Raw genomic sequence first — 27,413 nt, 5'->3', positions numbered from 1 at the left:
TCTGAGTGTTGGCGGTTAGTTTAATCATTTTATGACCAAATGCCGTTGATACCTATATGCCTAGGCCAAATTCAGCAGTGCCAACATGTGTCATTTAACTTGACTTCAACAGTATGACTAATTTGTATATGTATATATATATATATGACCCTCACATTTTTGTAAATATTTTATTCTATCTTTTCATGTGACGACACTGAAGAAATAACACTTTGCTACAATGTAAAGTAGTAAGTGTACAGCTTGTATATCAGTGTAAATTTGCTGTCCCCTCAAAATAACTCAACACACAGCCATTAATGTCTAAACCGCTGGCAACAAAAGTGAGTACACCCCTATGTGAAAATGTTGTTCACATTGGGCCCAATTAGCCATTTTCCCTCCCTGGTGTCATGTGACTCGTTAGTGTTACAAGGTCTCAGGTGTGAATGGGGGGGGGGGCAGGTGTGTTAAATTTGGTGTTATCGCTCTCACTCTCTCATGCTGGTCACTGGAAGTTCAACATGGCACCTCATGGCAAAGAACTCTCTGAGGATCTGAAAAAAAGAATTGTTTCTCTACATAAAGATGGCCTAGGCTATAAGAAGATTGCCAAGACCCTGAAACTGAGCTGCAGCACAGTGACCAAGACCATACAGAGGTTTAACAGGACAGGTTCCACTCAGAACAGGCCTCGCCATGGTCGACCAAAGAAGTTGAATGCACGTTCTCAGCGTCATATCCAGAGGTTGTCTTTGGGAAATAGACGTATGAGTGCTCCCAGCATTGCTGCAGAGGTTGAAGGGGTGGGAAGCCAGCCTGTCAGTGCTCAGACCATACGCCGCACACTGCATCAAATTGGTCTGCATGGCTGGCGTCTCAGAAGGAAGCCTCTTCTAAAGATGATGCAAACAAAGGCCGCAAAACAGTTTGCTGAAGACAAGCAGACTAAGGACATGGATTACTGGAACCGTGTCCTGTGGTCTGATGAGACCAAGACAAACCTATTTGATTTAGATGGTGTCAAACATGTGTGGTGGCAACCAGGTAAAGAGTACAAAGACAAGTGTGTCTTGCCTACAGTCAAGCATGGTGGTGGGAGTGTCATGGTCTGGGGCTGCATGAGTGCTGCCGGCACTGGGGAGCTACAGTTCATTGAGGGAACCATGAATGCCAACATGTACTGCGACATACTGAAGCAGAGCATGATCCCCTCCCTTAGGAGAGGGGGCCATAGGGCAGTATTTCAGTATTTCAACATGTTAACGACCCCAAACACACCTCCAAGACGACCACTGCCTTGCTAAAGAAGCTGAGGGTAAAGGTGATGGACTGGCCAAGCATGTCTCCCCAGACCTAAACCTTACTGAGCATCTGTGGGGCATCCTCAAATGGAAGGTGGAGGAGCACAAGGTCTCTAACATCCACCAGCTCCATGATGTCATCATGGAGGAGTGGAAGAGGACTCCAGTGACAACCTGTAAAGCTCTGCGGAACTCCATGCCCAAGAGGGTTAAGGCAGTGCTGGAAAATAATGGTGGCCGCACAAAATATTGACACTTTGGGCCCAATGTGGATGTTTTCACTTAGGGGTGTACTCACTTTTGTTGCCAGCAGTTTAGACATTAATGGCTGTGTGTTGAGTTATTAACCGCTTTAAGACCAGCCACCGTCATTATACTGCAGAAGGTTGGCTCTCCTGGGCGAATCACCGTAGGTGTATGTCGGCTGCTTTAAGAGCGACAGGGGGTGCACGCGGTGCCGATGTGCATGACCAGCAGCCGTGATGTCCACCAGCCACCCATGATCGCTCCACAGAGAGCCAGAATGGGGATCTGTCCATGTAAACAGGCAGATCCCCGTTCTGACAGGGGAGGTTTGACAGATCTACTGTTCCTAGTGAATAGGAACAGCAATCTCTCTCCTCCTCCAGTCAGTTCCATCCCCCCACAGTTAGAAACACCTCACGGGAAAAAAAAATTTAACCCCTTGATCGCCCCCTGGTGTTAACCCCTTCCCTGCCAGTGACATTTACACAGTAATCAGTGCATTTTTATAGCACTGGTCGCTGTATAAATTTCAATTTACCCAAAAATGTGTCAAAAGTGTCCGCAATGTCATAGTCCCACTAAAAATTGTAGATCGCCGCCATTACTAGTAAAGAAAAATAATAAAAATGGCATAAATCTTTCCCCTATTTTGTAGGCGTAATAACTTTTGTGCAAACCAATCAATATACACTTATTGCGATTTTCTTTTTACCAAAAATATGTAGAAGAATACATATTGGCCAAACCTGATGAAGACAATTTTTTTGGGATATTTATTATAGCAAAAAGTAAAAAAAAAAAAATAAAAAAAAAATTGTCGCTCTTTTTTTGTTTATAGTACAAAAAATAAAAGCTCTATTTGTGGGGGAAAAAAAAATTTGTGGGTAAATTTCATATGGGTACAACATCGCACGACCGCGCAATTGTCAGTTAAAGCGTCGCAGTCCCGTATCACAATAAATGAACTGGTCATTATGGGGGCAAATCCTTCCAGTCCTTAAGTGGTTAACCACTTGACCTCAAGAAGATTTACCCCCCTCATGACCAGGCCATTTTGTGAGATACGTCACTGCGTTATTTTAACTGAGAATTGCGCGGTCGTGCAACGCTGTACCCATATGAAATTTCATGCAATGTTTTTTCCCACAAATAGAGCTTTCTTTAGGTGGTATTTGGTTACTACTGAATTTTTCTTATTTTTTGCACTGTAAACAAAGACCAACAATTTTGAAAAAAACTAAATTTTTTACTTTCTGCTATAAAACATATCCAATAAAAAAAATAAAAAATGTAATTTCTTCATAAATTTAGGCCAACATTTATTCTGCCACGTTTTTGGTAAAAAAATAAAAATAAATAAAAAATAAAAAAAATGAATAAGCATATATTGATTGGTTTACGTGAATGTTATAGCATTTACAAACTATGGTATATATTTATGGAATTTATTTATTTATTTATTTATTTTATACTAGTAATAATGGCGATTAGCAACTTATAGGGGGATTGCGATATTACAGCAGAAAATTTTACACTAACTGACACTTTTGACACTTTGTGGGAACCAGTGACACTAATACAGTGATCAGTTCTAAAAATATGCACTGTCACTGTACTAATGACACTGGCTGGCAAGGGGTCAAACATCTAGGGTGATCAAAGAGTTAACTGTGCCACTAGCCAGTATTTTTGTGTACTGTGTTAAGTGCTTTTACTAGGGGAAGTGATGAATTTTATTCCCGGCTTTGCAGGAACTCAAAATCCATCCCTTCCTCCCTGTCAGAACAAAGATATGCCTCGTTTACTTAGTGTTTTACCAACTGCTGCAGAACAGTTCTCCTGTGCAGAATCATGTGTGTGTATATATATATATATATATATATATATATATATATATATATATATATATATATATGTGTGTGTGTGATTCTGCACTTCTGCCTGCAGGGAGCAAGTGTGCAGCGGGTCAGTTTTTCATGTTCTGTGAAACTGCATGTACATTCGTTTTGTGAAAATGGGGGGCAAACTTGATATTACTAGGCCATTCTCTGTCCAGGTTGAATGTTTTTCATTCATACAGAATAAAGTCAATCAGGGAAATACTGCATTTTGGCCACTAGGTTGAGCTGAGGATCATGAAAAAAAAAGATATTTATTTACTATGATTGACAGCTCCATCTAGTGGCCATAATGCAGTATATTCCTGATTCACACTATTCCTTCTGCATATACATACACTTTCACAGGATGAATAACGCATTATTTTATAAATACATGTTATTCTATCTGGGCGGAAAACTAAATGTAGCCCTGGTCAGAGAAATATATATATATAATTTGTATTAGTTCATTTCTGTCTTTCTTTTTTCTTTTTTTTTTTTTTTTTTTGGATTGAGTGGGAGATGATTAAAACCCATCTCATTTTTAGGGGGGAGCTTTCTATGTCCCATTGGGAAAATTACACAGAAACACAAGAGGAAGTAAGAGAAAATCTCTCCCATGTTGGGGGAAATCTTCTCTTAGACAGCTTTCACCAGAGCAGATGCCCCCATTGTAATATTTCCCCTCTACACCTGTTTTGACTTTCCCATCATATTCTGTCTTGGTGACAAGGGCCAGCAGGCCAAATAGAGAGGGTGGATCTACATAACGGGTATGCAGAGAGCAGTAAAAACCCGACAGGGGGTCAAAGTATTCCCTAATCTATGCTAAATAAAAAAAAAGGTTTTGAGAGCCGTTTATATGTTAAATGTGCAGTACTAGATTTCACCAGCAGGTGGCTGACATTTTATATTTTTACAAGCAGATCAGCAGGACAAGAAGGTATGTACGAGGTTTCAGTATTCCATGGTGGACAACAAATTACGAAGGCAGAAAAAGTGATCTTTAAGGTAAATATTAGCTAGTTAGTTGTTATACAAGTATATGTTTTACATCAGATGTAATAAAAGCAGTAAGGGGTCACTCACAGGCTTCACCCCTCAGCTGGGGTGATCATCCATGTTTATGCAATGATTGTTTTGATGAACGATCTTGTGTCAGATCAATGCTCTGCCCTAAGTTACACATGGATGGATGTAAAGAAAGGACCCCTTGAAGCCATACATCCGTGTTGTCCCTATACTGGGCGTATGAATGGCAACCTCAGCTTGTACTCTGTCCAGGCCACGCCCCCAGCATGTTTCGCCCCGCCCCCTCGGAGCTTACACATTGATGGATACCAGGTCTGTATGTAGCTTGTAGCTTCCAGGGCGGCAGTAGGTAGAGCTACCCGGAGAACAAGTGTTGCATCAAAGGAATAAAAAAAGCCCCCAACTGAATCAGGGCGCAACACAGTAAAGTACTTAGAAGCTAAGATTTTCGCACATGTGATGCAATGAAACAAATAAACACAGTGGAACCTCAGATTGCGAGTAACGCGGTTCACGAGCGGTTCGCAATACAAGCAATTTAAAAAAAAAATCCAGACTCGCTTTGTGAGCGTTTTTCTCGCAAGACGAGCAGGATTCAAGCCGCTGGGGTGTGCAGTACCACATTTGACATGCAGGTAGGTTAATTGGCTTCTGTCCAAAAATTGGCCCTAGTATATTATAGTAAGTTGGGGACCTGGGATTGTGGGCTCCTTGAGGGTAGGGACCGATGTGAGTTTGCGATGTATGTGTGGAGTGCTACGTAAAAAGTTTACGGCACTATACGGGTACCTTAAATAAATAATAATATAGGTGAGCATCTTAATGAGACACAAAGTACAGAGATAGGGGCAAGTGTAGACACGCACTCACACTCACTTCGGTTGAACTGGATGGACTGGTGTCTTTATTCAACCTTACTAACTATGTAACGATGTAATTTGGGTAGAGGTGCAGGGGCGCCGATGACGCTCGGAGACGCTCGTAAACACTCTGTTCCCTGAGCATCTCCGAGTGGTCTCCAAGTGTCTCAGAGTGTCTCCAAGCATCTCCGAGTGGTCTCCGAGCCTATCCAAGTGGCTCAGAGTTTTTCTGGGCATTTCCGAGTGTCTCCGGCGCCCCTGCACCTCTGGCCACATGGCCTGCAAAACAACAAGGAAAGGGCGCAACCAAACTAGCTCAATACCATAATAACATTTATTGAGAAGATAACATAAAAAGCCAAACACATGACATAGGCAGGCATGTCATAAACAGCAAAGGAGATCACTTCCAGGTCTGCTACAATCAACCAGTATAGGAAGAACAGCTTTAGTTTGTAATGGCTAACATGTTTCAAGGCAGAACCCTCTTCATCAGAGGTCAGGTTTTTGGCTCTGATGAAGAGGGTTCTTCCTCAAAACATGTTAGCCATTAGGAACACTGTCTGGTCTTCCCATACTGGTTGATTGTAGTAGACTTGAAGGAGATCTTCTTTGCTTTTTATGACATGCCTGTCTATGTCATGTGCTTGTAAGTATAATATTTGTTTTATCTTTCAATAAATATTATTATGGTAATGTGCTACGTCGGTGTACCCCTTCCTTGTTGTTGTTTTGCAGTGTATATAAGCATACCCTTTATCCCGAGGGGGCAGCAAGACCCATTGGCGCTGATAAAGAGCTGACACAATAAAGTGATTGTAAACGGCCACCTTGTAAAACAACCCATCGAGTTTAAAATAGAAATGAAAGGCAAAACATTTCTGTATTAATTCCCATTCTCAGCTGCATAAGAGCTGGGGGAGGAGAGGCAGCAGCACACCGAGCTTACCAGTGAGGCTTAATGTACACGGGACGTTTTACAACCTGTCCTGAATGATTCAACTTGACAGATAGTAACCGACATTTAAAAACGGCAGTTTTGCCGCGTTTACATTACACATTTAGCAGCGTTTGCGTTTAGAAGCGTTTTTTTTAAAATGCGGTAAAACCTTGGATTGCGAGCATAATTTGTTCTGGAAACATGCTTGTAATCCAAAGCACTCTTATGTCAAAGTGAATTTCCCCATAAGAAATAATGGAAACTCAGATGATTCCTTCTACAACGATTTATTCATAGGTCCTTCAGTTTATAGTCCATATTAAAAGATTATAGCGATGTGATAGTTTGTGTAATCATAAAATGTCCATCCACAAATGGAAGCCTCCACAAGGGGATTAGAAACAAAATCCAGCAGGAGCTACAGAGTATAAAAGAGAAGAGAGTCGCCTCTAAGTGTAGCAATATGGTTACATTTAATGCAGGTACAACATTTAGCAACTCACATGGTTGATGATTAACCACTTTCAGACCGGACCATTTTGCTGGATTACCAGACCACTTTTTGCGATTCGGCACTGCGTCGCTTTAACTGACAATTGCGCGGTCGTGCGATGTGGCTCCCAAACAAAATTGACATCCTTTTTTCCCCACAAATAGAGCTTTGTTTTGGTGGTATTTGATCACCCCCTGCAGTTTTTATTTTTTGCGCTATAAACAAAAATAGAGCGACAATTTTGAAAAAAAAACGCATTATTTTTTACTTTTTGTTATAATAAATATCCCCCAAAAATATATAAAAAAAACATTTTTTTCCCTCAGTTTAGGCCGATACGTATTCTTCTACATATTTTTGGTTAAAAAAAAACGCAATAAGCGATTTGTGATTGGTATGCGCAAAAGTTATAGCGTTTACAAAATAAGGGATAGTTTTATGGCATTTTTATTAATATTTTTTTTTTTACTAGTAATGGCGGCAATCAGTGATTTTTATTGTGACTGCGACATTATGGCGGACACATCGGCCATTTTTGACACATTTTTGGGACCATTGTCATTTATACAGCAATCAGTGCTAAACAAATGCAGTGATTTCTGTGTAAATGACACTGGCAGTGAAGGGGTTAACCAGGGGGTGGCAGTGTAGGGGTTAAGTGTTCCTAGGGGTGTGTTACTAATTGTTGGGGGCTGGGCTTTCTTTTAGTGAACACTGATCTCTGCTCCAATCACATGGAGCAGAGATCAGCGTCACTTGTTGCTAGGCAGAACGGGAAGATGCTGTTTACAATGGCATCTCCTAGTTCAGCTGCCCCGTGAGACGATCGCGGGTATGCCCGCGGCAATCGAGTCCGCGGGACCTGCGACCAGACTCACGGGGGTCCCGACCGGCACCCGAGCTCGCTATGGTAGGGCGGCATTTAAAACTGGACGTACCTGTATGCCAATATGCCTGCCCGTGCCATTCTGCCAACGTACATCGGCGTGTGCCGGTCGGGAAGTGGTTAAAAGAGGCACATCTAAGTATGGAGGTGTTTCATCAGATTTGACGACCTGTCAGAATGTGTAACGGAAGTGACGTTATGTCACAGCCATCTTGCCGCACTCACCCACAGTAAGGATACACTGAGAAGGGGGCAAGCGGACATCTTGTTACACCCACCGTAGTTTTGCATTTTACACTTATTTTTAACTGTAAACTGAGCTTATATAGTGAAATACAGTACTTAGAACTCCGTCTGACAGTTCAGGCGGGTCTGAATAATGTATACCTCCCAACATTTTGAGATGGGAATGAGGGACACCTACTGTCAAACGTATGTAGGCATAGGACACGCCCCCTGCCACACCCCCTTAAAGGAGAATTAACCAAAAAAAAGGTTAATTAAATCCACAAGTACTTTTTTTTACCACTTCTATTCCTTTATAGTGGCTTTTAAAATGTACAAATGCAGCAATTTAGAATTTGCATGAAAGGTTTAGCACTGGGAAACACTTTTTGAAAGATAAAAAGTGCATTGTATATACAACTATAGAGATCAGACCAAAATGAGGGACAAATGAGGAGGAATGAGGGACAGAGGGACATTGCTTCAAATCAAGAAAAGTCCCTCAAAATCAGGGACAGCTGGGAGCTATGATAATGTGTCCGGGTTTCCGGCAGTCTGAAACCTGGACACATGATCTAAAACCCGGACTGTCCGGGTGAATCCCGGACAGGTGACAACCCTAAGTGGGTGGGGTCTTCTGGGCCCCTCCTACAACTCTGCTCTCTGCACAGGCTTGGCACAGTGATGATGTCACTGCTATGTTTACAAGGTAATATCTGGGTTTTCAAAGGAATTTGATGCACACAAAGGGGATTTATATGCTTTTGCAGCTATTGAAGAATATATTTAAAATGAAAGCATTTGTGGCCGGAGCCCAGGCTTAATTAAACAAACAAAATGTAACGGAAATCACACTAATTATAGAAGCGGGAGGTCAGACGGACAGGACATGGAGAGATATACACCAGGCATTAGAGACATAAGCTCTGACCACCAGCTGACTAAGTAAACTTTCCCTGATCTGAAACTTGTCAGTGCCTCCAGCAAGCTGCACGGCGCTGGCATGAGCCGCGCTCCAACACAAAGCGCACATTGTCCTCTCCGCAGCCAGGAATGTGACTCATTAACTTCATTCCCCGACCATATTTAATTAGAGCTCCGAGAAGATCTTCATGGCATGCAAATACCTCTCACATTAAACAAAAGGGTCCCTAATGCCAGCCAGGCGTCTACTGCCCACTAAATAATTGGCAATCTTCTTATTATGAGGAGGACCTTGAGAACTTATGTAACCTGTGTCTCACTTGTAAAAAAAATAGATTGATTACCGTATTGTTCCTCTCGTCAAGCTAATAATTAATTTTAGTAGCACTAAAACGTACCTGTAGTTTAATAATTAAAGTAGAAGTATAGGCAAAACTTCTTTTTTTATAACCCCTGTCAATTTTTTTCCCCCCGCCAACTGTTCCATTGCGGAGATTTCCCCTTCACTTCCTGTCCCATAGCCAAACAGGAAGTGTGAGGGAACCCATGTAAATTCACCACTTCAGCTCTGGAAGATTTACCCCCCCCCCCCACCCTTCATGACCAGGCCATTTTTTGCGATACAGCACTGCGTTACTTTAACCGCTTACAGACTAGAGCTGGGCAATTTGCTCTAAAGAAAACTCGATTTACGATTCAAATCAGGTTGTTTTTTTTTTTTTTTGATGGACATCGTGACGGTCCTGAGGAGCTGCGGGCAGGAGTTTTTAGGCGAGGCCTGCTGAAAAAAAAAATCTAAAAAAATCTATTTTCTTAAAATTTGAATTGATTTGACCTCTCAACTTGATTCAAGATTCAAATCGATTTTTCACAGCCCTATTACAGACCAGAAGAATTTTCCTCTTTAAGTGACACTAAAGTTAATTACTATTTTTTTTTTAAAATAACAAACAATACTTACCTCCACTGTGCAGCTTGTTTTTCACAAAGTGGCCTCAAACCTGCTCTTCTGGGGTCCCTCGATGGCTCTCTCGGCTCCTCCTCACTTCTGATAACCCCCTGGGAGAAGCGCTCTCCCAGGGGTTCACCATGCGGGCGTGCTCCCGAGTCCAGCATTTGGCGTCCATAGAGGCTAAATGCAGGACTCAGCCCTGCCCCTCAGTGCTCGTGTCATTGGATTTGATTGACAGCAGCCGGAGCCAATGGCTGCGCTGCTATCAATCTATCCAGTCAAGAGCCGGGACCCCGGGCAGAGAGACAGCACTTCCCCAGCGGGTCAAGTTCTAGGGCTCAGGTAAGTAAAACGGGGGGCTGGTCACTGGCAGGCATTTTTTTTATACACTGAGGGTTTACAACCCCTTTAATCAGGCCATTTTTTGCGATACGGCACTGCTTTGCTTAAGGGGTTGTAAACCCTCTGCGTTTTTTCACCTTAATGCATCCTATACATTAAGGTGAAAAAAACCTCTGACAGTGACCACCCCCCCCCCCCCTTTTACTCACCTGAGCCCGTTCATTCCCTTGGCGGAGACGTGCTTACCTTCTCTGCCCGGGGTTCTCAGATCTTGATTGGACAGGTTGATAGCAGTGCAGCCATTGGCTCCCGCTGCTGTCAATCGAATCCAGTGATGCGGGGGTGGGGACAAGTCCTGCATTCTGTGCCTATGGACGCAAATGCTGGACTCGGGAGCGCGCCCGCAAGGTAACCCCCAGGGAGAGCACTTCTCCTAGTGGGTTAACAGATGTGGGGAGGAGCTGCGAACGCCACGCCGGGAGACCCCAGAGGAGGATGATTGGGGCCACACTGTGCAAAAGGAACTGCACGGTGGAGGTAAGTATGATATGTAAAAAAAGAACATAGATTTACAATCACTTTAACTGACAATTGCGCGGTCGTGCAACACTGTACCCAAATAAAAAAAATTTCCCCACAAATTATTATTATTATTATAATAAACAATTTATATAGTTAACAGTTTACACATCACTTTACAATATAAAAGGGAGACAATACAGCTAGAACACAATAAAATACAAGAGGATTAAGAGGGTCCTGCTCAGAAGAGCTCACAATCTAATAGGGTGGGGCAGATGGTACAAAAGGTTGTAACTCTGGGGGATGAGCTGATGGAAGTGGTAAAAGAGTTTTCAGGAATTGCCTAAAGGCAGCTAGATTAGGCAACTAGGCAGGAGATTGACGGACAGGTTGGGGTAGAGAGTTCCAGAGCATGGGAGTGGCTCTGGAGAAATCCTGGAGACATCAGGTCTGCGGTACACGCTGATCGAAGGCGGTGACATTGACTTCCTTCTCTAGTCCCGGCTACCTGGAGCCGCGTTCAAAAAGAACGGACTTTTCTCTGTGCGTAGGCAAGCCCGTTCATTTCAAAAGTCCGGCGGACTCCCCCCATAGTCCGGCGGACTACACCGGAAAAGTCGGGTTGTGTGTGGGCAGGTCCTCTCGTTCGGAAAGTCCAGCGGTTTGTCCGCCAGACAAAGTCCGCCGGATAGTCTGATCGCGTGTACGCGGCATAAGAGTTCGTTTTTTTTTTGTTTTGTTTTTTTAAATAACAAACTTAAATAACAAACTTACCTCCACTGTGCAGTTCGTTTTGCACAGAGTGGCCCCAAACCTCGTCTTCTGGGGTCCCCCGGCGGCTGGGGGGTTATCTTGCTGGCTCGCTCACAAGTCCATCATTTGGTGTCCATAGCCGCTGAATGTATGACTCTGTCCCTCCCCCCCGGCACCCGCATCATTAGATTTGATTGACAGGAGAAGGAGCCAAAGGCTGTGCTGCTATCAATCTAGCCAATCAGGACACGAGACGGGACTGGCTCATTCCCATTGTGCAAATATCGGGGTTCAGGTAAGTATAAGGGTGGCTTGGGGGCGCTGCTGCTTAAGAAGAAAAAAGTTTCTCCTTAATGCGTAGAATGCATTAAGGTGAAAAACGGCGAGGGTTTACAACTTTAAGTGGTTAACATAAGGATTATGTGTCTAAAGCTGAACCCCAGGAAAACAGCTAAATATACAATTGGATAACATATAAGGGAGCCCTTTTACCTTCTAAAGAATTTATATTTAAATCCATCCAGTCTGAAGATTTACACAGCCCTGTTATACAGCACAGGTTGGTGACCTAACTTTTTTCTAAAAGGGTTAAGCATTACAGCTCGGTCACCTCCCCACCCGCAGTCTGGGATTGGACCAAGAAGGAGTAGCAGCAGACATAGGAGCTTATCTCTCTATTCATCCTGCTGATGTTTGGTCCTTAGTGAAGCCCAGAGCTGCCAGTGACAGTCTAGGTCTGGGTCTTACAGTTAGCAGCGTGTACCCATGTACATAGCTGTCTGTTAATTGTAGAACAAAAATTAAAGTGAAACTAAACTTTACACTTAAAGTGGAAATTCACCCTCTATATCAACTTCCCCTCCCCCTATCCCCCCTCCCCTCGTCTACACAAATTGGGCAGTGCTTCTTTTTTTCCGTAAAAAAGTGTGGCCCCCACCACAAATGATGTGCATAGTTCTCGCTAGGCCTCCTGGGATATACACATTACATATTCCAGGAGGCCTTTAGCCATTTATTCAGAAGTAGGAGGGCGGGCCTAGCAGCACATTGCAAGGCCCCATCGGCTGAACCCAAAATAATTGGCGGGCCTCTCGTTGACGTCACAAGTAAGATGGTGGCGCAGAACCCAGCAGTGTCTGGGTGAGTATCTGAAATGTGCCTAGAACACCACCAGGTAAGTGGGGGCAGAGAAAAAGAAAAGTATGGGGGGCGCAGAGGTCATGCAATGTCTCTTCTGTAATAACACACACTTACCTGCCTGCTTGCAGTCCTCTGTTGAATGCACACGGCAAATATATAGCTCCCAACTGTCCCTGATTCGGAGCAATGTCCCTCTGTCCCTCATTCCTCCTCATTTATCCCTCATTTTGGTCTGATCTATATAGTTGTATATAAAATGCACTTTTTATCTATCAAAAAGTGTTTTTGAGCACTAAACCTTTCATCTGATTTCTAAATTACTGCATTTGTAAACTCCAAAAGCCAAAAGGAATAGTAGTGGTAAAAAAAAGCACTTCTGGGTCGAACTAATCTTTTATTTTTTGTACAATTCTCCTTTAAGGGGGCGTGGCAAGGGGTGTGTCCTATGCCTGCATACTTTTGCTGATAGGTGTCCCTCATTCCCATCTGTAAAAGTTGGGAGTTATGCAAATACGCAGCTCAGCGTGTATTCCTGGCACACCCGGCTGTGCCGCAGTAACTGACTCCCGTGCACATGTGCAGGATGGCATCATTACTCCATTGGCCAATCAAGTGGCCGAGCACCCAGTACCTGGAAGTAGTTGGGGAGAAGGTGACAGTGGTCGGTGAGGGTTTAATGCCATTACTGTTCTTACTTGTGCCTGAGAGCAGATGCCTAGTGGTTAAGAGGAGGGAAGGCAATGCAACGGGCTAATGCCACGTACGCATTCTGGCCATAAAAAGACCGATGAGAGCTTTTCATCGGAAAATGCGACCGTGTGCATGCTCCATCGGAATTTAGCTGTCCGAATTTCCGCCAGCCAAAAACTGATAACATGTTCTCAATTTTCCCGATGGAAAAACTTTCTATCGGAAATTCCGATCGTGTGTATGCAATTCCGACACGCCAAAAATCACGCATGCTCAGATTCAACTACAAGACGAAAGCTATTGGCTACTGGGTATTGAACTTCCTTTCTCTAGTCCCGTCATACGTGTTGTACGTCACCGCATTATAAACGATCGGAATTTGGTGTGACCGTGTGTAGGCAAGACAGCTTGAGCGGAATTACGATCGTGTGTACGCAGCATAAGTTGTTATGGTGATTATTTGATTGTTAGACTGTCAGTAGCAGGTCGGATCCCCACTAATGATCAAATGATCACCATAACCACTGATCCTTTCTATTCCATACACTCCTCTTACCAAAAAACTAAAAAACAAAAAAGATACGATAAACACACCCTATAGAGTGACCTCTCTGAGAAATGTATTAGCATATAAACGCATAAAAATGTCAGCATCAACACCCAGAGATCCTCCATACCCATCCACTCTCCCCAGACTTTATCTAGTCCATGGCTTTTAAAAGTTGCCATCTCTTTCAGCAGTACAGATATCAGATTAAAAGCAAATTGTTTGTCACAGACTTGTGAATTTTGTAATAAAAAGGATGGCACTCCTTCCCCTCATCAACACAGCTTCCCCTGTTTTACCCACTCTGTTCAGGGTCATCAGACCTCATCATTGTCACAGGAGGGACTACAGGAAGTTAATACCAAATCAAGTTCATTTACTGCCACTAGTTCCCTTTTAAAATACTCAGTCCCATCATGATATATTATGAGCTATTGAGCTCTGTAAACGACAGGTGTTTTTTAAACCGGAAGTAAAAATAAACTGGCAAATATTTATCTAGAGCCTACAGCTCCACCTGCTGTCTGAAAATGAGAATACGTGATATTAATATGCTACATTTCATCCTTGCCTGACCAAAGAATGAAAAAATAAATATTTTAAATGTTTTTTTCTACAGTTCTCACTGCAGGAGACCCCATTGATATGTGATGTCAGCCCATCCAGTGGAGTGCCTGGTAAGATAAGTGAAACTTTTTTCAACTGCACAAAATGACTTGAGAAAAATCCACAATAATGTCAACAGAGGAACTTATTATTTGGCTTCAGCCTAGGTCAGTGATGGTGAACCTTGGAACCCCAGATGTTTTGGAACTATATTTCCCACAATGCTCATGCACTCTGCAGTGTAGCTGAGCATCATGGGAAATGTAGTTCCAAAACATCTGGGGTGCCAAGATGGCCTAGGTTCACACTGATGTGGTGCGGGATTTGCAGCAATTCCTGCGTGTTTCCCGCATCGCACTCCGTTAATGCAAACCACTGTGGGTGTCAATGTTAGGTTAACAACAGCCCAAAAACAGTTTGCAAAAAGCAGTGCGATTGGCAGAATTGGATTGCATGGGTGGGAATAGTGCATAGTGCTGCAGCAACCATAAGGATTGGGATTACGCTTATAGATACTTGGCTAGACATTCGGTTTGTTTCGTTCCGAATTAATATTCAGACACATTTTTCGTTATTCGGGGATTCGGATATATCCAAATACCCGAATTACAATATAAACAAATTTTATAGAATGCTCCGAATAACATAACAAAATTTGTCCGAATTTTGGAAATTCGGACTGAAATTCGAATCTAATTTTACATTGAACTCCAGTCGAATTCTCACTACACATATTGCTGCGATCAAAGACTTTGGGGATTATTTACGAAAAGCAAATCCACTTTGCACTACAAGTGCAAAGTGCACTTGAAATTGCACTGAAAGTGCACTTGGAAGTGCAGTCGCTGTAAATAGAAGGGGAAGATCTGAAATGAAGGGAAGCTCTGCTGATTTTATCATCCAATCATGTGCAAGCTAAAATTCTGTTTTTTATTGTCCTTGTATGTTCCCCTCGGATCTACAGCAACTGAACTTCTAAGTGCACTTTCAGTGCAATTTCAAGGGCACTTGTAGTTTGCACTTGTAGTGCAAAGTAGATTTGCCTTTAGTAAATAACCCCCAATGTGTGTTATTAGAGTACCATTTCGCAATAATGCAGTTTTTGTTAAGCCAAAGGTGATTTAAAGAGTCATTGGGGGTTATTTACAAAAGGCAAATCCACTTTGCACTAGGTGCACAAAGTGTACTTGAAATTGCACTGAAAGTGCACTTGGAAGTAAAGTCGCTGTAGATCTGAGGGGGACATGCAAGGAAAAAAAAAAAACAGCATTTTAGCTTGCACATGATTGGATGATAAAATCAGCAGAGCTTCCCCTCATTTCAGATCTACCCCTTAGATTTACAGCGACTTCCAAGTGCACTTTCAGTGCAATTTCAAGTGCACTTTGCGCTTGTAGTTTGCACTTGTAGTGCAAAGTGGATTTGCCTTTCGTAAACAACCCCCATTGTAATCATTTGATGAAGAATTTTCTTTTGTTTGTTCACTTTGCTGCATTTGAATCGAAAACATTGGGGGTTATTTACTAAAGACAAATCCACTGTGCACTACAAGTGCACTTGAAATTGCACTGAAAGTGGGGGACATGCAAGGAAGATAAAAAACAGCATTTTAGCTTGCACATGATTGGATTATAAAATCAGCAGAGCTTCCCCTCATTTCAGATCTACCCCTTGGATTTAAAGCGACTGCACTTCCAAGTGCACTTTAAAGTGCACTTGCAATGCGCTTGTAGCGCAAAGTGGATTTTCCTTTCGTAAATAACCCCCAATATAACATTTTCGTTTCGACTGATTAAAAAATGTATTGCTTTGTTTGTTTCGAAACGAAAACATTGGTAAATTCAAAAAAAAAAAAAAATTGAAAAATTCTAAATGCAAACTCCGAATACGAATTCTGAAAACTAATTCCAAAAATGAATTGAACGAGTTAAAGAGGAGTTTCCATAAAAAAATAAAAAAATAAACGTCAGCAGCTACAAATACTGCAGCTTCTGAGTTTTAATAATCGGACACTTACCTGTTCCAGGGTCCAGCATTGTGGGGAATCGAAGCCCCGCTCATCACCCCCTCCGCTCGGTGGTGCCGGCATTGCAACTGTGGGCCCCCGGCAGTGGCTTCACAACCAGGCACCCACTGCGCATGTGCGAGCGACGCCGCGCGGCGTGATTGGCCACGCAGTCATCTGGGACCTGTCACGTGTCCCAGATGACTGACAGGAGGGAGGGGCAGAGCTGAGCCCTTCCTGTGCCGAGGGGAAGTGATGTCACCAGCCCAGGCACTGAAGGAGGCAGACTACGAGGGACCCCCTAGCAACAGGCTTTTAGAGGTGAGTTAAAAAAAAATGTTTTTCTTTATTTTTTTTAGGAATTTTCATGATTTTTTTTTTTTTCCTGTGGAACACCACTTTAACCGAATTTAACTAAACTAAATAACTAAATTAACAAATCAAAACACATTTTTTCATCATGCACATGTCTATTACTGGCACCCTTGCAAGTTTGCTAAAGTGCAGCATGTTTGTCTATGTTTTGAGAAAATGTGTGATTCTGCGCACATTCCCGACACACACATAGGTGGCTTTAGGCTGCATTCATACCTGTGCGTTCTGTAAACGCAAGCAAAATCACGTGTCTTTGCATGGGTTTAAGAAACGCACAAAAAACACTTGTTGCATTTGCAGTGCCATTCAATGTTAATGGCACCCCAAGTGTGGCAAGCAGACAGAAAAATACACAGCAAACAAAGCAAAAGGCTGCATGAGCTACTTTGCTGCATTTGTTGTCCATTGAAATGAAAGGGGTGACCTGTGCATGTTGCATAAAAGTGTGCACAAAATTGTGCATTTGCAAAACGCTAGGTGTGAATGGGGCCTTATTGTGATCGTAACGATCCACCCATGAGTAAGTTCCTGTGGGCGGAGCAAAACTCATTGGAGGTGTGGCTTGGCAGGGGGTCCAGGCTGAGACTGCCACTTGTTCACACACAGCGGGTCTTGTTCTGATGTGCGACTCCCGGGACCTTTAGCTTTGATCTACCACTAACAATCAGTAGCTGCCGGGATTGGCTTGTGATTATGAGACCACTGTGAAAGCCAATCATAGTGGTCGCATGATCGCTGATCCTTCCCATGCTCTCATGGCCTCTCAAAACCTTTTGACACATGTGCAGATAATTGTTTGATCAATCAGAAGCAAGGGACAAAATTTCCTTTGTTCAACTTTATGAAGTTAAGATCTTAACTTAGATTAACCACTTAAGCCCCGGACCAATTTGCAGCCAAAGGACCAGGCCCCTTTTTGCCATTCGGCACTGCGCCGTTTTAACTGACAATTGTGCGGTCGTGCGACGTGGCTCCTAAACAAAATTGGAGTCCTTTTTTTCTCCACAAATAGAGCTTTCTTTTGGTGGTATTTGATCACCTCTGCGGTTTTTATTTTTTGCGCTATAAACAAAAATAGAGCGACAATTTTGAAAAAAATTCAATATTTTTTACTTTTTACTTTAATAAATATCCCCAAAAAATATATACATTTTTTTTTTCCTCAGTTTAGGCCAATACGTATTCTTCTACATGTTTTTGGTAAAAAAAATAAATAAAAAAAAATCGCAATTATTGATTGGTTTTCGCAAAAGTTATATATCGTTTACAAAATAGGGGATATTTTATAGCATCTTTATTAATATTTTCTTTTTTAGTAGTAATGGCGGCGATCAGCGATTTTTTTTATTGTGACTGCGACATTATGGCAGACACATCAGACATTTTTGACACATTTTTGGGACCATTGTCATTTATACAGCAATCAGTGCTATTTAAATGTACTGATTCCTGTGTAAATGACACTGGCAGTGAAGGAGTTAACCACTAGGGGGCAGTGTAGGTGTTATCTATGACGTTATGTTTTTTTTTTTTTATTGTAGGGGGCGTGGCCTGGCATGTGACGTCAATGATCTTCTTTCCCTATATCAGGGAAGAGACGATTGGTTTACACAGACCTCTCCTCATTCTTCAGCTCTGTGACCCGATCGCGGGACACCAGCGGCGATCGGGTCCACTGGTACCGCGGCCACGGTAACGGAGCTCAGGACCAGGTCGGGAGCACACCAGTGGTGTGCGCACTTCCTACCCACGGCTGGGCACTTAAAGATCCACGTATAGGTACGTGATTGTGCCCAGCCGTGCCTTTCTGCCAACATACATTGGCGTGAGGTGGTCCTTAAAGAGGAAGTAAACCCTGATGGGTTTACTTCCTCTTTCATTCCCTGCAAAGGCAAAGCATAATGGACTACTATGCATCGCATAGTAATCCATTATGTGTCACTTACCTGACACAGGAGCCAGCGATGTCACCGCTGTCCCCTGTAGTCCGGCGCATCCATCTTCTCGGTGGGGTCTCGCCGCTCCGCCGCTGTCATTCGGTGAAGCCGCGATGACGTCACTCCCGCGCATGCGCACGGGAGCCGACACGCGCAGCATCTTCGTCGTTGACGATGCCGTGCTCAGTGCGCCTGCGCGCCGCTGTCTACGGTGCATGCGCCGTAGACAGCGGTGCCTGTCTTCGGGCAAATATCTCCTAAACCGTATAGGTTTAGGAGATATTTCTTGGACCTACAGGTAAGCCTTAATCTAGGCTTACCTGTAGGTCAAAGATGACTGACAGGAGGGAGGGGCAGAGCTGAGCCCTTCCTGTGCCGAGGGGAAGTGATGTCACCAGCCCAGGCACTGAAGGAGGCAGACTACGAGGGACCCCCTAGCAACAGGCTTTTAGAGGTGAGTTAAAAAAAAATGTTTTTCTTTATTTTTTTTAGGAATTTTCATGATTTTTTTTTTTTTCCTGTGGAACACCACTTTAACCGAATTTAACTAAACTAAATAACTAAATTAACAAATCAAAACACATTTTTTCATCATGCACATGTCTATTACTGGCACCCTTGCAAGTTTGCTAAAGTGCAGCATGTTTGTCTATGTTTTGAGAAAATGTGTGATTCTGCGCACATTCCCGACACACACATAGGTGGCTTTAGGCTGCATTCATACCTGTGCGTTCTGTAAACGCAAGCAAAATCACGTGTCTTTGCATGGGTTTAAGAAACGCACAAAAAACACTTGTTGCATTTGCAGTGCCATTCAATGTTAATGGCACCCCAAGTGTGGCAAGCAGACAGAAAAATACACAGCAAACAAAGCAAAAGGCTGCATGAGCTACTTTGCTGCATTTGTTGTCCATTGAAATGAAAGGGGTGACCTGTGCATGTTGCATAAAAGTGTGCACAAAATTGTGCATTTGCAAAATGCTAGGTGTGAATGGGGCCTTATTGTGATCGTAACGATCCACCCATGAGTAAGTTCCTGTGGGCGGAGCAAAACTCATTGGAGGTGTGGCTTGGCAGGGGGTCCAGGCTGAGACTGCCACTTGTTCACACACAGCGGGTCTTGTTCTGATGTGCGACTCCCGGGACCTTTAGCTTTGATCTACCACTAACAATCAGTAGCTGCCGGGATTGGCTTGTGATTATGAGACCACTGTGAAAGCCAATCATAGTGGTCGCATGATCGCTGATCCTTCCCATGCTCTCATGGCCTCTCAAAACCTTTTGACACATGTGCAGATAATTGTTTGATCAATCAGAAGCAAGGGACAAAATTTCCTTTGTTCAACTTTATGAAGTTAAGATCTTAACTTAGATTAACCACTTAAGCCCCGGACCAATTTGCAGCCAAAGGACCAGGCCCCTTTTTGCCATTCGGCACTGCGCCGTTTTAACTGACAATTGTGCGGTCGTGCGACGTGGCTCCTAAACAAAATTGGAGTCCTTTTTTTCTCCACAAATAGAGCTTTCTTTTGGTGGTATTTGATCACCTCTGCGGTTTTTATTTTTTGCGCTATAAACAAAAATAGAGCGACAATTTTGAAAAAAATTCAATATTTTTTACTTTTTACTTTAATAAATATCCCCAAAAAATATATACATTTTTTTTTTCCTCAGTTTAGGCCAATACGTATTCTTCTACATGTTTTTGGTAAAAAAAATAAATAAAAAAAAATCGCAATTATTGATTGGTTTTCGCAAAAGTTATATATCGTTTACAAAATAGGGGATATTTTATAGCATCTTTATTAATATTTTCTTTTTTAGTAGTAATGGCGGCGATCAGCGATTTTTTTTATTGTGACTGCGACATTATGGCAGACACATCAGACATTTTTGACACATTTTTGGGACCATTGTCATTTATACAGCAATCAGTGCTATTTAAATGTACTGATTCCTGTGTAAATGACACTGGCAGTGAAGGAGTTAACCACTAGGGGGCAGTGTAGGTGTTATCTATGACGTTATGTTTTTTTTTTTTTATTGTAGGGGGCGTGGCCTGGCATGTGACGTCAATGATCTTCTTTCCCTATATCAGGGAAGAGACGATTGGTTTACACAGACCTCTCCTCATTCTTCAGCTCTGTGACCCGATCGCGGGACACCAGCGGCGATCGGGTCCACTGGTACCGCGGCCACGGTAACGGAGCTCAGGACCAGGTCGGGAGCACACCAGTGGTGTGCGCACTTCCTACCCACGGCTGGGCACTTAAAGATCCACGTATAGGTACGTGATTGTGCCCAGCCGTGCCTTTCTGCCAACATACATTGGCGTGAGGTGGTCCTTAAAGAGGAAGTAAACCCTGATGGGTTTACTTCCTCTTTCATTCCCTGCAAAGGCAAAGCATAATGGACTACTATGCATCGCATAGTAATCCATTATGTGTCACTTACCTGACACAGGAGCCAGCGATGTCACCGCTGTCCCCTGTAGTCCGGCGCATCCATCTTCTCGGTGGGGTCTCGCCGCTCCGCCGCTGTCATTCGGTGAAGCCGCGATGACGTCACTCCCGCGCATGCGCACGGGAGCCGACACGCGCAGCATCTTCGTCGTTGACGATGCCGTGCTCAGTGCGCCTGCGCGCCGCTGTCTACGGTGCATGCGCCGTAGACAGCGGTGCCTGTCTTCGGGCAAATATCTCCTAAACCGTATAGGTTTAGGAGATATTTCTTGGACCTACAGGTAAGCCTTAATCTAGGCTTACCTGTAGGTCAAAGTGTGTTGTAAGGGTTTACAACCACTTTAAGTGGTTAATCAAGAGCTCACTAAATTGATCGATTGGAGGGTTTTTGGTTTACAACTTTTATTCAGTTCGATCAGTTTATTCACATGAAAGCTGAACTCCAGCCATAGCTTCTTGCACTGTTATATAGGTTTCATCTTTACTGAAATGTCACTGCACAAGGTGAGCTGCTCACAGTGTGCATTAGAAGCTAGTCAGATAGGGCCTGTCTCATGTCCTAGCTGGAGGACCGCCAGCATCACATAGCCCTTTCCTCTCTCCAGCCCTACTTTCCCTGGCTCACCCCTTTCATTCATTGTATTTCAGTTCTTTCAATGATGGAGGCTCAGCATTGCATGTAGGCATTGCCTAGGGCAGTCTGCATGCAAAAATGAAGCCTGTTCAGGAGCGTCCATTCCTCCACATTGACATCTACCCATCAAGGCATATCGATATTTGCAGAACTCTCCCTGTTTTTCAGGAAGCTATGTATGTATGTATGGAATCTTGTTGGCCCCTCCCACCAGCCATCACCTGCCCGCATTACATAGAAAAGCACAGAGACCTTGTGATGGCATCAGAGTGATATATTACCCATGACAGTCGTTCTTGAATCTCCTTTAAACCAGGGGTCTCCAAAGATTCTACACAAAGAGCCAGTTTACTGTCCTTCAGGTTTTAGGGGGCCGGACTGTAGAAAATGCCCCGCATCAGTGCCCCATCATTGGTTGTAATGGGAGGAATAGTGCCCCATTGTTAGTACCAATGGGAAGAAGAGTGTCCCATCACTGGTTGTAATGGGAGGAATAGTGCCCCATTGTTAGTTCCAATGGTAATAATAGAGCCCCATCATTGGTTGTAATGGGAGAAATAGTGCCCCATTGTTAGCACTAATGGGAAGAACAGTGCCCCATTGAAAGTATCAATGGGAAGGAGTAGTGCCCCATTATTGGTGTCAATGGGAAGAATAGTGCCCCATTGTTAGTACCAATGGAAAGAGAAATGCCCCATCATTGGTTGTAATGGGAAGGAATAGTGCCCCATTGTTGGTATCAGTGGGAAGAATAGTGCCCCATTGTTGGTATCAATGGGAAGAATAGTGCCCCATTGTTGGTATCAATGGGAAGAATAGTGCCCCATTGATGGTGTTAGTAGGGGAATAGTACCCCATCATTTGTGTCAGTTGGTGGAATAGTGCCCGAGGGACAGATAAAGGCAAGAAAAGGGCCACATTTGCCCCCTGGGCCACAGTTTGGAGCCCACTGCTATAAACTGTACAATGTTTTGCTGATCCGAGTGGTTTTCTTTTTGTCCTGTAGGGGGCGTCATTAAGATTTCTGGCAAACTCATGACTGATCACTTTGAAAACTATGACTTCAATATAGACTACATTGAAGGGTATGGTTGTATTATATTTTTTGTGTGGTTATTGCTAGGTGATATACTGTGTGTGAGAGAATGCAAACCCCAGGAAAAGTAAAAATCCTCCCTTAGAGGGGGGCCGCCACCACAATGCAAGGGTTAAATGCTTGTTCACATTTAGGGGACAGGAAAAGCAATGTGGAGTTATTTTGAGGGGACAACAAATTTACACTGTTATACAAGCTGTACACTCACTACTTTACATTGTAGCAAAGTGTCATTTCTTCAGTGTTGTCACATGAAAAGATACCATAAAATATTTACAAAAATGTAAGGGGAGTACTCACTTCTGTGAGATACTGTATGTGTGTATATATATATATATATATATATATATATATATACACACACACACACACACACACACACACAGTATATAGACAATGCATGCTGAAAGTTTTCACAGTGATTCACTTTTTCTACATTTTGTTATGTTACAACTTTATTCCAAAATGGTTTAGATTTATATAAAATGTATTATTTTCCTTAAAATTCTACAAACAATACCCCATAATGACAACGTTAAAGAAGTTTGTTTGAAATCTTTGCAAATTAAAAATAAAAAAATTAAAAAAAGATCCCATGTACATAAGTATTCACAGCCTTTGCTCAATACTTTGTTGAAGCACCTTTGGCACTAACTACAGCAGGGGCGCCAGGGGTGGACTGACAACTCATGGGGCCCCCGGGCCATAGGAGATTATGGGGCCACACAGTATACACACACACAGTATACAATCACACAGGTTACGCATACATGTACACACAGTATACACAGACATGTTTCTATTGGCTGAGAAAGTACTGGAGAGGTGGGGTAGCTATAATCTCAGGATTTTTAGACCAAAAGGATGTCAGTAAGGGACTTTTCAGACACAGATGTAAAAAAAAAAAAAAACATAGATTTTTACATACTGTCCCTGGTTTCACTGAGGCTGGCAACCTTGATGGGGCCCCCTAGTTGCCCGGGGCCCTGGGGCAGTGCCCGAGTGGCCGAATGGTCAGTCCGCCCCTGAGGGGCACCCAACCTTTTGAAGAGCGAGGGCCACTTAAGCGACTTGGTAGCCGGTCGCAGACCACAATGAGTAGAGCAGGCGGATGACAGATCCGTGTCTGCTCTGCATATGCAAAGCAGACACAGACATAACCCTCTCTACTCTACGACGGAAGGGGATTGATCCCCTTCTGTTTCTTTTTAGCGAATCAGATTGGAGGTAGGCAGGTGTAAATGGACATGAATCTGTTTACATCTCCCGTTTCATAGAGGTGAATGGAGGGTCTGATTGGGTCCGGCTGATTGTGTGAAAGGGGCCTAAGACTGTTTTCACACTAATGCAGAGCAGTGCACCTGTGTCTTTCCTGCAGGTTAGCTACACTTTGCCATAGACTTCTGTTATATCCTGCAGGTGTGGTGCACTTTCTGAAAGCTCACCAAACCCGCAGGTAATAACAGAAGTCTTTGCTTCAGTGCAGGTAACCTGAAGGTGCTCTGCACCTGCGGATCAGTTTGAAAGCTGCCCAGTAACCACTGCACAGATATGCCCATATATATATACACTGCCATTTTAGTAATAAACTGACCTTTAATAATTCTTCCATTCAGGTATCACCTGCGGATGCTGTCCCAGGTAGAGTGCATTTGGCATCACTGTGACAGGAGCCAGCACTATACTGGAAGCATCGGCTTATACAGCTCTGCTCCACAACCACTTTCTTTCTCTACCGCCAGCTTAACTAACAACACAGTTGTCCGGTAGCCACTCCTTTGTTATCTTGGCTGTGTGCTCAGGGTCGCTGTCCTGTTGGAAAATGAACCTTCACCCCAGTCTTAGGTCCAGAGCAGGTTTTCATCAAGGATGTCTCTGTACATTGCTGCATTCATCTATCCTTCGATCCTGACTAGTCTCCCAGTTCCTGCCACTGAAAAACATCCCCAGAGCATGATGCTGCCACCACCATGCTTCACTGTAGGGATGGTATTGGCCAATTGATGAGCGGTGCCTGTTTTTTTCTAGACATGACGCTTGCCATTTAAGTCAAAGAGTTCAATCTTTGTTTCATCATACCAGAGAATTTTGTTTCTCATGGTCTGAGAGTCCTTCAGGTGCCTTTTGGCAAATTCCAGGTGGGCTGTAATGTGCCTTTTACTGAGGAGTGGCTTCCATCTGGCCACTGAACCATACAGGCCTGATTGGTGGAGTGCTGCAGAGATGGTTGTTCTTCTGGAAGATTTTCCTCTCTCCACAGAGAAATGCTGGAGCCCATCGGGTTCATGGTCACCTCCCTGACTAAGGCCCTCCTAACCTGATCGCTTAGTTTGGCGGGGTGGCCCGCTCTAGGAAGAGTCCTGGTGGTTCCAAATGTCTTCCATTTATGGATGATGGAGGCCACTGTGCTCATTGGGACCTTCAATGATGCAGAAATGTTGCTGTACCTTTCCCCAGATCTTTGCCTCGATACAATCCAGTCTCGGAGGTCTACAGACAATTCCTTGGACTCCATGGCTTGGTTTGTGCTCTGACATGCACTGTTAACTGTGGGCCCTTATATATAGACAGGTGTGTGCCTTTCCAAATCATGTCCAATCAACTGAATTTACCACAGATGGACTCCAATCAAGTTGTAGAAACATCTCAAGCACGAACAGTGGAAACAGGATCTCACAGAATTGAGTATACCCCTCCCCTCACATTTTTGTAAATATTTTATTCTATCTTTTCATGTGACAACACTGAAGAAATGACACTTTGCTACAATGTAAAGTAGTGAGTGTACAGCCTGTATAACAGTGTAAATTTGCTGTCCCCTCAAAATTACTCCACATTGCTTCCCCTCAAAATAACTCAACACACAGCCATTAAGACCCCTTTCACACTGAGCCGTCACCGATGTCAGCGGTAAAGCGGTGCTATTTTTAGCACCGCTTTACAGTCGTTTTAGCGTTGCTATTCGGCCGCTAGCAGGTGAAAAGGGGTTAAATTTGCCTGCAAAACGCCGCTGGTATCGTAGCGCTGCCCCATTGATTTCAATGGGGAGCAGCAGTGGAGGAGCGCTCCTTCACCGCTCCAAGGAAGCTGCTGGCAGGACTTTTTCTGCCGCCCTGCCAGCGCACCGCTCCAGTGTGAAAGCCCTCGGGCTTTCACACTGGAGTGAATGGAGCAGCTGTTTTAGGGCGTTTTGCAGGTGCTATTTTTAACGCCTGCAAAATGCTCCAGTGTGAAAGGGGTCTAATGTCTAAACCGCTGGCAACAAAAGTGAGTACACCCCTAAGGCCCCTTTCACACTGGAGTGGCGCCGGCGGTAAAACTGCGCTATTTTTAGTGCCGCTTTAACGGCACTATTCGCCCACTACTGGGCCGGTTTTAACCCCCGCTAGTAGACGGAAAAGGGTTAAAACTGCCCGCAAAAAGTGCCGCTGCAACGGCACTTAGCCTGCAGTATAGCCGCGCTGCCCCATTGATTTCAATGGGCAGGAGCGGTTTAGGAGCGGTGTATACACTGCTACTTCACCGCTCCAAAGATGCTGCTTGCAGGAGTTTTTTTTTTAACATCCTGCAAGCGCACCGCTTGCAGTGTGAAAGCCCTCAGGACTTTCACACTGGATACACAGCAGCAGCTGCTTCAGGGTGCCTTGCAGGCGCTATTTTTAGCGCTGTAGCGCCTGTAAAGCTCCCCAGTGTGAAAGGGGCCTAAGTGAAAATGTCCAAATTGGGCCCAATGTGTCAATATTTTGTGTGGCCACCATAATTTTCCAGCATTGCCTTAACCCTCTTGGGCAATAAGGCTATATATATATATATATATATAGATATATATATATATATATATATATATATATATATATATTAGGGCTGTTACTGATTAAAATTTTCGTGTTCCATTAATCGATTTTTTTAAATCGATTAATCTAACTAATTTTGATTAATTATAACGCACATACAGATCCAACTACTTTTAGCTGATCTCCTTGCATTGCAACTCTGCATTAGTCAGTGGTAAATGTGGTATACACTATATACAATCACCCGACACTAGTTGGTTTCCACAATCCATGACTTAACTTCACAGTTCACACAGATACGCTTTAAATTCAAACTGTAGCACTGACGTAAGTCATTTTTTTCCCCACAGTAGCGTGACAATCCCTCCACCTCCGGTCTAACTAATCACTCTCACCTGATGGCATGGACCAACTTCTCCTTAGATCTCAGCAAGGACGCCAGGTCATGGGTAGAAAGAAAAGATCTAAGTGCTCACCCACCGCTTAAGTAGAAGATTAAATTTTCGTGTTCAAACACAAACTACTCACATAAAGATGATAAAAACACAGCATGTAAAGCCGAAAATCGCGTTAGTTCCGTAGGTCAGCAGTGGGTGACGTCATGCGTAGCTCCTCCCCTGTACGCGTTACGTTCAATCAGAATTTCGATGTCACCGGACTCCTCCCCCCTTCCCTTCGTTAGCAGACGGAGGCACTTGGGGAAGGGGGGAGGAGTCCAGTGGCGTTGATGTCTGTGACGTCACCGGATCTCCGACGGAGCTTATTTGATCAAGCAAAAAAAATGTATTG

General features: G+C 43.6%; 1 protein-coding gene across 2 annotated transcripts in view; it reads left to right on the top strand.

The window, feature by feature from the left end:
* PKHD1 (PKHD1 ciliary IPT domain containing fibrocystin/polyductin) overlaps window positions 1-27,413 on the top strand; it is a 975,887-nt gene that overhangs the window by 30,168 nt on the left and 918,306 nt on the right. For both annotated transcript variants that reach the window (XM_077489019.1, XM_077489018.1), the window contains exons 5-7: window positions 4,336-4,420; window positions 14,335-14,392; window positions 22,741-22,819. In XM_077489019.1, coding sequence (XP_077345145.1) covers window positions 4,336-4,420; window positions 14,335-14,392; window positions 22,741-22,819 — 222 coding nt within the window. The remainder of the gene's footprint in view (window positions 1-4,335; window positions 4,421-14,334; window positions 14,393-22,740; window positions 22,820-27,413) is intronic.

This window comes from Lithobates pipiens, unplaced genomic scaffold, assembly GCF_037356315.1.
Source record: "Lithobates pipiens isolate NorthernLeopardFrog02 unplaced genomic scaffold, aLitPip1_a1.2 Scaffold_18, whole genome shotgun sequence".
Taxonomy (NCBI): Eukaryota; Metazoa; Chordata; class Amphibia; order Anura; family Ranidae; genus Lithobates; species Lithobates pipiens.
The sequence above is the reverse complement of the archived record's forward strand: the minus strand, read 5'-3'. Positions and strand labels throughout refer to the sequence as shown.